The sequence below is a fragment of the Eptatretus burgeri genome, chromosome 11 (genome assembly GCF_056783735.1).
Source record: "Eptatretus burgeri isolate ZD-2024b chromosome 11, Ebu_testis_v1, whole genome shotgun sequence".
In the NCBI taxonomy this organism is placed as follows: domain Eukaryota; kingdom Metazoa; phylum Chordata; class Myxini; order Myxiniformes; family Myxinidae; genus Eptatretus; species Eptatretus burgeri.
In genome coordinates this window covers 1334794-1347571 of record NC_140971.1, presented here as the reverse complement: position 1 = coordinate 1347571, position 12778 = coordinate 1334794, and the positions used below count along the sequence as shown (strand labels likewise).

Below are 12778 nucleotides of genomic sequence, written 5' to 3'. Positions count from 1 at the left end.
CTTTTCATCCACCGCCTCATCCTTTAAAGACCCCAAAGAACTTTAAGACCCCGAAAATCCTTGAAGACCTGTAAGAACCCAAAGACCCTTTACGACATTTAAGACCCCCAAAACCCTTGAGACTCCAAAGACCTGTAAGACCCCTGAAACCCTTCAGACAGCTTGGACCCTTGACCATTTAGAATCTCAGACCACTTGGACCTTTTTAGACCCTTTTTACATGCTTGAGAGTTTAGACACTTTTTTTGCTCCTGAGACACGAATTGCAATTTGAACGTTCCCTTTAGACCCTTGTTCTTCATTGCACGGCCCGCGAGCCGCTGGCGGCCCCTGGTGACCTAAAGTGTGGCCGATAATACACAAATGTGAAAATGCTCCATCGTAATCTGCCATAAATGCTATCAAATTGACCGAATAGTTTCAAGTGAGTGTTCCAACGCGAAACGTAAAAGTAACATAACTACATCAGGATATGGTGGTAGGATACAAACAATTCTGCTTGCAGCCCAGTTAACCACAACAAAGAAGAATATGTGGAGGCGGGGCCGAATAGCAACCATTATGGAGTCTTGAAGGCGGTGTGGCGGCTCTCGTTGATGTCTTAGCGGCAAAAGTGGCACCCCCTCCAAATAATAGTGACGATCACTGCTTTAGACCATCTTGGACCTTTTTTAAGCACATGCCACACAAATCTATCGTGGTCTTAAACGCAGACTCTACATTTTTCAGCAAGTACCTGCACAAACTCGACCTGCTATCTACCACATGCAATACAATGTGTGTTTGTGTATTTGCTTGTGTGATGGCTGTCCCCCTTCAAAAGAACGATTTAAGAAGGGGTTTAGAGGCCAATCTTTTAACACGACCATGTGTTCACGACGTTCTATTTTTAGGATAAAAAATAAACTCGAAAAACATTTTCCATTAAAGATTAATTATGCCTCTTCTTTTGGAAATGTAGATGGTGACTTGTAACTGGGCCTCAATGGCGGTGTACAGAAGCGTTAAAGAAAAAATACAAGACGCAGGGAGGTGAAATTTGCTGCACGTGCTGTGTAATGTGCGCAGAGTAAGACGAGTGTTCATTTACATACTTGCGATGTCCAATAAAGAAGATATTAAGCACACCTGATTCTAGGCCGAGGCTTCAGACTTTGGCATGCTCACAAAGCTGTACCCTCAAAATGAAAGGTCCCAGGTGATAAAGAAAATATGGTGGTATTTGTATATGTAGCATTTTAAAAAACGCTTTTTCTTGCTACAAAACATCATATCTTCCAGTCTCTAAATATTTTGAATAAAATAATTCCAGCCGGTCGTTTTTGATGGGCTTTTATACTTGTCTATAATAATTAATTAGTCTGGAGACCGCTGGGGAAATTGCTGAGATTTTTTTATTTTTATTTTTCCAGAAGGCTGAATCTGCAAATGTCACGGTGAACCCCCTCACATAATTTCCTCATTCTACTTTGAACTCGATCTCTCTCTTTATTTTCATTCCAAACAGCATCATTCCAATTACAAATTAATACGATAGCATTAACATAACAAAATACAAACACTTATGAGGGAAGCAAATAGAGATGCCGTTCTCACGTGACAACCATTACAGACAAATCTGCCAGTGAGAAAAGGCGGATACAAAACACTTTGTCCTGATTGAAAATTAAAATCATCATTGTACTGAGAAATTTATGAAACCTCCCATCCACCTTAGGATATCCGCTGAGATCCCAAAACGTTCCACAGGTTTGGTGGGGCTAGCTCCAAAACTGAGGGAGTTGTTCAGGGACAGACAGACAGACAGACAGACAGACACACTCTTGCTTTTTAATAAACCAGTGGGGCACCCGTGGGAAACCCACGGAAATAAACATGTACGATGTTTGGAACAGCTCGCTTCATATCTGATGCTTCACTAACATGATGCAGGAGAGGGGAGGGGGCATTATGGCAGATGTAACATCCAGTGTAACGGCACACACATGAGGGGGGGCATGGGGAGAGATGGAGGAGGGGGTGGGGAGCTGGAGGAGGGGGGTGGGGAGCTGGAGGAGGGGGTGGGGAGCTGGAGGAGGGGAGGGTAGGAGAGAGGAGGGGAGAGACGGATGGAGCGAGAGGGGGGAGGGGAGCGGATGGGGTTAGGGAGCTGGAGGAGGGGGGGAGGGGAGCGGATGGGGTTGGGGAGCTGGAGGAGGGGAGGGGGGATGGGAGGATTGTGCACAGAGGAGAGAGGGAGGGAGGTAGATGAATGGTGGAAGAGGGTGTTGAGTAACTTACTTCTGCTTACTTTTGGGGTGGGGGGGAACTCACCCTGATTGACTTTCATGGCATACACTTCACTTCACAAATTAAAAATTTCTTCACCCAAACATCTATATACAGTGGGGAGAACAAGTATTTGATACACTGCCGATTTTGCAGGTTTTCCCACTTACAAAGCACGTAGAGGTCTGTAATTTTTATCATCGGTACACTTCAACTGTGAAAGACAGAATCTAAAACAAAAATCCTGAAAATCACATTGCATGATTTTTAAATAATTAATTTGCATTTTATTGCATGAAATAAGTATTTGATCACCTTCCAACCAGTAAGAATTCCAGCTCTCACAGACCTGTTAGTTTTGTCTTGAAGAAGCCCTCCCATTCTCCACTCCTTACCTGTATTAACTGCACCTGTTTGAATTCATTATCTGCATAAAAGACAGCTGTCCACATTCAATCAACCAGACTCCAACCTCTCCACAATGGGCAAGACCAGAGAGCTGTCAAAGGACATCAGGGACAAAATTGTAGACTTGCACAAGGCTGGGATGGGCTACAGGACAGTAGGCAAGCAGCTTGGTGAAAAGGCAACAACTGTTGGCGCAATTATTAGAAAATGGAAGAAGTTCAAGATAACAGTCAATCTCCCTTGGTCTGGGGCTCCATGCAAGATCTCACCTCGTGGAGCCTCAATTATCATGAGAAAGGTGAGGGATCAGCCCAGAACTACACGGCAGGACCTGGTCAATGACCTGAAGAGAGCTGGGACCACAGTATCAAAGAAAACCATAAGTAACACACTACGCCATCATGGATTAAAATCCTGCAGCGCACGCAAGGTCCCTCTGCTCAAGCCAGCGCATGTCCAGGCCCGTCTGAAGTTTGCCAATGACCATCTGGATGATCCAGAGGAGGATGGGAGAAGGTCATGTGGTCTGATGAGACCAAAATAGAGCTTTTTGGTTTAAACACCACTCGCCGTGTTTGGAGGAAGAAGAAGGATGAGTACAACCCCAAGAGTACCATCCCAACCGTGAAGCATGGAGGTGGAAACATCATTCTTTGGGGATGCTTTTCTGCAAAGGGGACAGGACGACTGCACCGTATTGAGGGGAGGATGGATGGGCCCATGTATCACGAGTTCTTGGCCAACAACCTCCTTCGCTCAACAAGAGCATTGAAGATGGGGTGTGGCTGGGTCTTCCAGAATGACAACGACCCGAAACGCACAGCCAGGGCAACTAAGGAGTGGCTTCGTAAGAAGCATCTCAAGGTCCTGGAGTGGCCAAGTCGGTCTCCAGACCTGGACCCAATAGAAAATCTTTGGAGGGAGCTGAAAGTCTGTGTTGCCCAGCGACAGCCCTGAAAAATGAAGGATCTGGAGAAGATCTGTATGGAGGAGTGGGCCAAAATCCCTGCTGCAGTCTGTGCAAACCTGGTTAAGAACTACAGGAAACGTCTGATCTCTGTAATTGCAAACAAAGGTTTCTGTACCAAATGTTAAGTTCTGTTTTTCTGATGTATCAAATACTTATTTCACGCAATAAAATGCAAATTAATTATTTAAAAATCATACAAGGTGATTTTCAGGATTTTTGTTTTAGATTCCATCTTTCACAGTTGAAGTGTACCTATGATAAAAATTACAGACCTCCACGTGCTTTGTAAGTGGGAAAACCTGCAAAATCGGCAGTGTATCAAATACTTTTTCTCCCCACTGTATATCTATAATTCCAGCAATCTGTGTGTGTGTCTGTGTCTCTATGACCGCTGTTTCTCGACAACCACTGGTTTGATCGAATTGAAACTTGCCAGGTATATTGCTGGGGACCTGACGATGTGCCTTTTCGAGGTTTGATATTAATCGGACAAATGGTTCCCAAGTTATGGCCATTTATTTACCAACCAATGACAGGACACGTTGCTGCGTAGGCGTGGCCGATGGGGAAAGGGCACCATTTAGTTTCCAATGACAGCACACGTTGCTGCGTAGGCGTGGCCGTTTGGGAAGAGATCCTCAGCCGCGTTCCCCATTACGGGTTACAACGTACGGACTTCCGGATAGTGATGACCTACTGTATTCTAATAATTTCTCGATTTCTTATGCACATTTATAGTTAAACACAATGTCCCAATCCAGTTGTCGTTTATGAGAGCGAAGGAACGGCCTGTGTGGTCGTTTGAAAGTTTTTTTTTTTGCACGTATGGCCACGCACGTACGGCCACGCACGTACGGGCACGCGAGAGTGAATGAACGGCCTGTGTATTTGTTTCTGGCACGTGGTTTGAGAGGTTTTATTTTGTTTTTATTTTTTGCACGTACGGGCATGCGAGAGTGAAGGAACGGCCTGTGTGGTTGTTGTTTCTGGAATGCGGTTTGAAAGTTTTTATTTTATTTTTATTTTTTGCACGTACGGGCATGCGAGAGTGAAGGAACGGCCTGTGTGGTTGTTGTTTCTGGCATGCGGTTTGAAAGTTTTTTTTTTTTTTTTTTTTTGCACGTACCGCCACACACGTACGGCCATGCACGTACAGGCACGCGAGAGTGAAGGAACGGCCTGTGTGGTTGTTGTTTCTGGCACGCGGTTTGAAAGTTTTTATTTTTTTTTTGCACGCACGTACGGGCACACACTAGTATTACTAAAACTCTCATTATGTATGTATGTCTGTATGTATGTTCCTGAAATACAGCCAAAACGGGACACGATAAGCGCAAAAATTTTCAGCCCACATTACTCACCATTCTCCTGCAGTATGCAGTATCAAGTTTCGTTCAAATCGGGCAACGAAAAAATTATTAAAAAATCAATTCCCGATTCAGTTAAGTACTCTTCGGGAGTATTTGATCAATGCAAACAACCTCAGCGGTACAGTTTGCTGGAGCTATCTTTTTTCTTTTTTTTGAAATTATTATTTTTTATCAACTGCTGTCACAATGGGAACCCAACGAGTTCACAAGTCGTCTAGTTATTAATAAATATTGGATTCCATCATTAGCCCACATATTCCATTGACTTATTTTGTACAAAGTTTTTTTGAAATATTGTTTCATTATATAGTTGAAAAAGAATTATCACTCGCCTGAAATAAACTCTATATATACCCCAGGAGCATGGAAAAAAATATAACTACACCAGTAAGAACCCTAACGTCAGTTTTCACCCGCAAAGAACCCTACCCTCACACTTAGCTAGTCCCCCTCCCTCCTCACTAGTCGCCCTCCCTCCTCACTAGTCGCCCTCCCTCTTCCCCCCTCCCTCTTCCCCTCTCTCCCTCTTCCCCTCCTTCCCTCTTCCCCTCCCTCCCTCTTCCCCTCCCTCCCTCTTCCTCTCCCTCCCTCCCTCTTCCCCACCCTCCCTCTTCCCCTCCCTCCCTCTTCCCCTCCCTCCCTCTTCCCCTCCCTCCCTCTTCTACCTCTCTCCTCTCACGATCTCCCTCCTCTCACTATCTCCCTACCCTCTCTTCTGCTTCCCCTACTTCCTCTCCCTCTCTCTCTCTCTCTCTCTTCTCACAACTCCCCCTTCCCTTGCTCTTCTACTTCTCCCACCCTCCTCCCCTTCTCTTCACTTCCCCCTCACCACACCCACACACCCTCTCCCCACATCGCATCTGACGAGATCCATTCAAATATGGCTATTAGAATGCATTGTTGTGTATAAACACCAATGTTTGTCCTATTTTCTCACCTTTTGATGCAACTGAAACTTGAACCATCTCAACGACGACAAAAAATGAAATCATAAGGTGAATTAGAGTTAAGATGTAGCTGTGAGGGAGACTGAATGGACTTTATATTGCAGGCCTTAACTTCACCTAAAATGCATTTTCGTCGAAAAACGCATTTTCTTCCCATTTTTTTGTATCGAAAGCTTACACCATCTTAGCGACTACAAAAAATGAAATCTGATGTCGAGCTGGAGTTTAGATAAAGTCGTGCGAGCCTGGTGCCAAGATGCTTTACACCCCCCCTCCCCCCCATGGACCTTTACACACCCCCTGTGGACCTTTACACATCGGATGACGGGATTGGGGTAAAGCCTTCGGGACCCCCAATCTTTGATGATAGGAGGGAAACTACGGGGTAACATTCCCGGGTCAGATTGTGGGAGAGTGTGTCGGAGTGGTGCTGAGGTGTCGTCCACCAGATGGCGGTCTCCTTGGGTTAACCTGAGGCGGTCCCTTTGGGTGGGTGCCTGGAATGTCCTATCGCTAAGAGAGGATGATCACATGTCTGTTATCATCTGAGCTCAAGCATTTGGACATTGGTATTGCAGCACTCTCTGAGGTTCGGAGACCGGATTGCGGCGAGATCATGGTGGGTGGTTACACCTGCGATTGGTGTGTTTGCTCTGATGGTTACCATGCCCAAGGAGTTGCTGTTGCTGTGTCCAATAAGCTGACTCCAATGATAATTGAGGTAACACCAGTCAACGAGTGTATTTTGAGACTAAGGATTCGTCACTCCTTGTGTGTCATTTCCCTGATCTCTGTCTATGCTCCGACTGAGGCGAGTGATCTCACCGTGAAGGATGCATTCTATGCCACGCTCGAGTCTGTGGTTGATCAGTGCCCCAGACGAGATACACTTCTAGTCTTGGGGGATTTCAATGCATCGACTGGAACTGATAGGGATGGTTATGAGATGTGTTGGTCCCCATGGGTCTGGAACTATAAACCAGAATAGCACTAAGTTCCTCGACTTTGCAAAAAGTCATGGACTTAGGGTGGCCGGTTCATGGTTTCAGCGCCCACAAGCTCATCGCTGGACTTGGTATTCCAACGCTGGCAGTGTGGCAAAGGAGATTGACCATGTCCTCGTTGATGGTCGCTGGAGGATGATCCAGAACTGCAGGGTCTACCCGAGTGCTCAGTTCCTCAATACTGACCACCGGCTTGTTGCAGCAACTCTGAAGCTGCACCCTAAATCCAGGAGAATGGTACCATCCCAGCCGAGGCTGGATGTTGGCAAGCTCAAGGATGAGAGGTTAGCTGAGGAGTTTGCGAACAAGCTGAGTGGAGATTTGGGGGGTCTGGGTGCTTTGGGAGGTCCTGAAGAGTTGTGGAGTGCCTTCAAGACCACCGTCCTTGATGTTGCCTTTGGATGTCTTGGAACTCACCGTAGGGCAAAGAAGAATTTTGTCTCAAGGGACACTGAATACCATTGACCAGAGTCGCAGGGCTTGTCTAAATGTAGCTGAGCTGTTCAGGGAGCTGAGGCGTAAAACTTTACGTGCGCTAAGACTGGACAAGGAGGCCGATGCGTGAGGAATCTGTGAGGGGTAGAGCATCACCTGTGGTCAAGTGATTCTCGTCCTGCTTCCAGGGGAATTTGCATATTGTGTTTATCCAAGACTATCCCTCAGTGTACTAGAGTTGGAGCAGAGAGTGTTAGGCTCTTGACGGAGGAGTCCGAAGTGAAGGCCCGCTGGGCCAGTTACTTTGAGCGGTTGTCCCTTGCTGATCCACAAGCTGTCGAGTTGGATGTCAGGGGTGTTACAATCCCTGGTGCTGACCCTCCAATCAACTGTAGGCCACCTTCACTTGTGGAAACACAGGCTGCAGTGAACCGGTTGAAAAGGGTTAAAGCTCCAGGGATCTTTGGCATCCATGCTGAAGTTCTCAAGGCTGGTGGAAATGTTGAACTCATGTCATTGCATGTAGTTCTGTGCTCTGCCTGGAACACAGGCATCATCCCAACTGACTGGAAGAAGAGCCTTGTTGTCCCTCTCTGGAAAGGGAAGGGTGATCGCCGAGACTGCAACAACTACCGAGGGGTGACGCTGCTCTTAGTGCCAGGTAAGGTCTTTGCTCGGATAATTCTTGATATGGTTTGCCACCATCTGCTTGAGCACCAGCACCCAGAGCGGTCAGGCTTACCACCAAAGAGGTCAACGATTGACCGTATCCTTGCTCTTCTGGTCCTCACTGAACGCAGACGAGAGTTTCAGCAGGGGCTGCTTGCAGCCGATGTTGATCTCTATATAACGTTTGATTCAGTGAATCGGGATGCCGTCTGGAGGATTCTTGGTCTTCATGGGGTGCCACCAAAACTGATCGATCTGATGTCTGAACTCCACTCTGGTACTGTGAGATGTGGTGGTACCATCTCTGACTTATTTCCAGTTGTTACTGGAGTTCTTCAGATGTGTGTACTGGCCCCCACACTTTTCAGCACTTGTATGGACTGCATTCTTGGGAGGATGTCGGAGAGATCAAGCTGCGGTGCATCGTTTGGGAATGTCAAGATCTCGAACCTTGATGTCGCAGATGGTGCAGTCATCTTTGCGGAGACTTTAGATATCCTTTTTGGGCCCTCTCGGTGCTGAATGAGGAGTCTGAGCCGCTGGGATTACGGGTTTCCCGGGTCAAAACTAAGATCCAGGCTTTCAATGACATCTTGGATGCTGCTGTCCTGTCTGTGCCTGTTTGTGGTGAGGATGTTGAGGTCACTGAGAGATTCACTTTCCTTGGCAGTGATATTCATTTTTCTGCTGGCTGTGAGTCAGAGGTCAATAGACATCTGGATTGGGCCTGGGGAGTCATGGATTCACTGGATAATGGGGTTTGGCGCTGCTGGTACCTGTGCGGGAGGACGAAAGTCTGAGTCTTCAGGTCCTTGGTGCTTCCAGTCTTGCTCTATGGATGCAAGACTTGGTTTCTGACCAAGGATCTGAGACGGAGACTTAATTCCTTTGGTACCAGGTCTCTTCGGAGAATCCTTGGCTATCGCTGGTCGGGCTTTGTGTCCAACGAACGGTTGCTGAGAGAGACTCAAATGAGATTTGTTACCTGCATAGTCCGTGAGCGTCAGCCTCGGCTGTATGGACACGTGGCTCGTTTACCTGACGCTGATCCTGCTCACCAGATTCTCTCAGCTGGGGAGTCTCGTGAGTGGAGGAGGCCAAGGGGCCGTCCACATGCCTCCTTGTTGCAGCAGGTTGATCGGCATCTCAAGTAGATGGGGATGGGCCAGGCATCTGCTTGGGGGATGGCCAGACGGAGGCCCCTGGAGTTCCGGTGGAAAGTGGACGCAGCGACGCACTGCTCTGGCGCATGCTCCCATACCTGACCTGACCTGTAGACCTTTACACTCCACCTGTAGACCTTTACACACCCCCTGTAGACCTCTCCTCATCTGTGGACCTTTTAACACCCTTTAGACACGTTGGACCCCCTTACACCCTTTTTGGACTTGTTCAGACATTTAAGCCTTCAGACCTTCACACCATTCATATCCTGTAGACCTTTCAACCCTGCAGACCTTAAGATCCTTTTGACTTTTTAGACCCCTTAAATCCTTCAGACCCCTTTTGTCCTTAAATCATTTGGACTTCTTCAACCCTTTGGGCCCTTACACCGCTTTGACCCCTTTGACCCCCACCCAAAACATGTAAAACACCTATGAGTCCACAGTTAGAAAATTTATCAGCCAAATTTGTTATGCACAACAATCAATGACGCCAAGCACTTGATAGGTAAATTTTTAAAAAATGGAAATTGTTGTTTCCATGGCAACTAGTTTATTTGGATTTTGAAAGTATCGTGATATGCATGACATTTCTCTTTGTTTGTTTGTCTGTCTGTCTCTCTGCACATAATATGCGAATGTCGTCAATGCATAGTCGACATTCCACACAAACGCCGCACAAAACGAGTCCTGGTGAGAGTCTGCAATCTCTGATTGAAACTTGTTTTTAACATGCACGGTGCAATTTCCATTTTGTTTTTTCTCATGGATATGATTTGTTGTGTACTCAATTGAAGAAAACTTGTTTGTTTTTTTTACCTCGTGTTGCCATTCCCACTACATGAAAACTTTTGTTTCTCAGCCAACAGGAAACATTTTTGATTGAAAAAGTCTCAATCTGACCCATCTCCCAGGTGTTTTTCATGGACATCGATCCTCTGAGTCTTCATCCACACGTGATTACCATGGGGACCGTTCTTCCCATACGGAGTCCCGTGAATATCAGAGTTATGAAAGAAAGAGCGGTGGTGGAGGTAGCGATTACCGTAGCAGACCTTCAGAGAGCACAAGGGATAGAAGGTGAGGAGAGGTCAATACGGGTGTGGGAACTGTGGTTGTGTCAGCTCGGATTGTTTAGGATTTGATTAGGCCCCAAGGGCATGTTTGCTCATTTATGTGCCTTTGTTTCGGAGAATGTAATATGAACAATGCATGATCTTATGAGGGTTGTTTGGCTGTTAATTAATTAATTAGATAATGGATATGTTGACAAAGTATAGACATTTGCATTTGGGATCCCAGCATCCTGATCGAGATGCTTAGATGGGAACACTTAAACAGGCACATCCATTGGCCTGATCTGTGATCTCTCTACATTTTTGTCGCTGATTTTATGTATTTTGGGTTAAATGATGAAATGCATCCATCGAAAGGGGTAGTGTCTGTTTGTCACACTTGATTCTAAAGGGTTCCTGCTGTCACAGCATCATGTAAATGCTGCCGTTGGAAAGGCAATAATATATTTACTTGGTTGGAAATCTAATAATAAATTTGCTTGAAACAAAAATTTGTCTGTTTAATCATAAATATGCCCATTTTACAAGCTCGTCTTTCTGGGAGGAAAGAGGAAGATGCGGGAATTGATGGTTTAAAGTCGTGGTTCCAACCGTGCCATTTATATAATTGTATAAATGAACAGGCAAACCGACATAATATGTACATGTGGGAAAACCGCGCCCAGACCGGGAAGACCTGGGTTAGATTCCTGGTTTGAGCACATAGTTTTCCTAGATATACATGTTGTCGTGTGGGTGGCTGGCCCAGGTTACCCCCCTGACCCAAATTGTGGTGACGGGCGGTTAACACCGCCAGCCCCCGGACGGCCGAGCGGTTCCATATTAATAGGAGGCGGACATGTTGATCCACAGAGATTATAACACGTGCTCGAAGGGCATGGGGCGCAATGGCGGGGGGGGGGGGGCGAGGAGCATGGGGAATGAAACTGATGCACAGGGTGTTCATACTCGAACCCCACGACAAATACACGAATACAGTTTCTTAAAATGAACATATTTAATGAAAATAGACAAATATTTACAAAGGACAATAATTCAAAAGGTAATGATCACAGCATGAAATAAATTCTACAGTCGAGGTGCCTCCTTGCATAGACTCAAATACAGACAAAGGGAACACAAAATAAAAAGAAGAAACCTCGTACTTAGCTTGGCCCAGAGCTGGTCCTTGTGGAACTTGGAATCGAGGCGCTCCTATTCGCACGTGCAGACGCTCACAAAATGGCGCTTCTCTCGTAGTGGGACAAACACACGCCAGGCAATCCGCGAGCAGCACTCCACACCAAGGCTCAGAGCCCCAGTGTCACGGCTTTGTGTGCTCCGATCGTCCTCACCGACCCAACCAAGAGCCAAAAGCCTGCGTCTTGCTTTACCACGCGAGCCAAATCACCTCAACACCAATTCAATGGTCTCGTCGTCCTCGTCAGCGTGCGCTTCACCCTCCGCTCTCGCCTCTCCAAACAATGCAACTCTTGCCTCCGCTATGATCACGGCTCTCTAAAAATTTGCAAGCCCTGAACTCCCGCCTTTGATTCTCTTCCGAATCATCTCTGCCTCGTGCGTTCCTCACACTGACCTCATGCGTGGGCTCTGCCGATCTCTCGTCCTATTCAGCATAATGCTCCCCCATGCACTCTCAAAATGTGCCCACCTGACCTTCCTCTCAATCACGCCGATATCCTCCGCATCTTCGCAAAATTTCAATTTGCATCTTCTCCTCGGGGGTTTGTCGAATCTGACAGGGGTTTCGGTATTTGGTTAGCCCAATGGCACCTGCATAGCCCCACGGAGCTCAATTTTTCATTTTCGTCCCAAGGTCAAGGTCACAAGATCACGAACTTAGAAAATTGCGAATTTTGACGTAAAAAATTTCTCCGAGGGGTTTGTCAAATCTGGCTGGGGTTTCAGTATTTGGTTAGCCCAATGGCACCTGCATAGCCCCACAGAGCTCGATTTTTCATTTTCGTCCCAAGGTCAAGGCCACAAGATCACGAACTTAGAAAATTGCGAATTGTGTTTTTAGGGGGTAGCCGATTTCAATTTGCATCTTCTCCTTGGGGGTTTGTCGAATATGGCAGGGGTTTCGGTATTTGGTTATTCCAATGTCACCTGCATAGCCCCAACGGAGCTCGATTTTTATTTATTTATTTATTTATTTTTCATTTTCGTCCCAAGGTCAAGGTCACGAACTTAGAAAATTGCGAATTTTGACATGAAAATCCATCTTCTCCTTGGGGATTTGTCGAATCTGGCAGGGGTTTTCGGTATTTGGTTAGCCCAATGGCACCTGCATAGCCCCACGGAGCTCAATTTTGCATTTTCGTCACAAGGTCACGAACTTAGAAAATTTCAAATTTTTACATAAAAATCATACGACCGCCCAAATTTTGAGAGCTAGGATGACAATATTTTTTATGCATAATCTTGAGGTCATTCCCCATTAACTCATGAAACCATTTTTCTCTATC

The 12778-nt window shown here is 46.3% G+C and overlaps 1 protein-coding gene across 4 annotated transcripts in view; it reads left to right on the top strand.

Annotated features, from left to right (window-relative positions):
- The window catches only part of LOC147016273 (RNA-binding protein FUS-like), a 122439-nt gene that overhangs the window by 51921 nt on the left and 57740 nt on the right, over positions 1–12778 (top strand). For all 4 annotated transcript variants that reach the window (XM_085844856.1, XM_085844857.1, XM_085844854.1 and 1 more), the window contains one exon: positions 10149–10314. In XM_085844856.1, coding sequence (XP_085700982.1) covers positions 10149–10314 — 166 coding nt within the window. The remainder of the gene's footprint in view (positions 1–10148; positions 10315–12778) is intronic.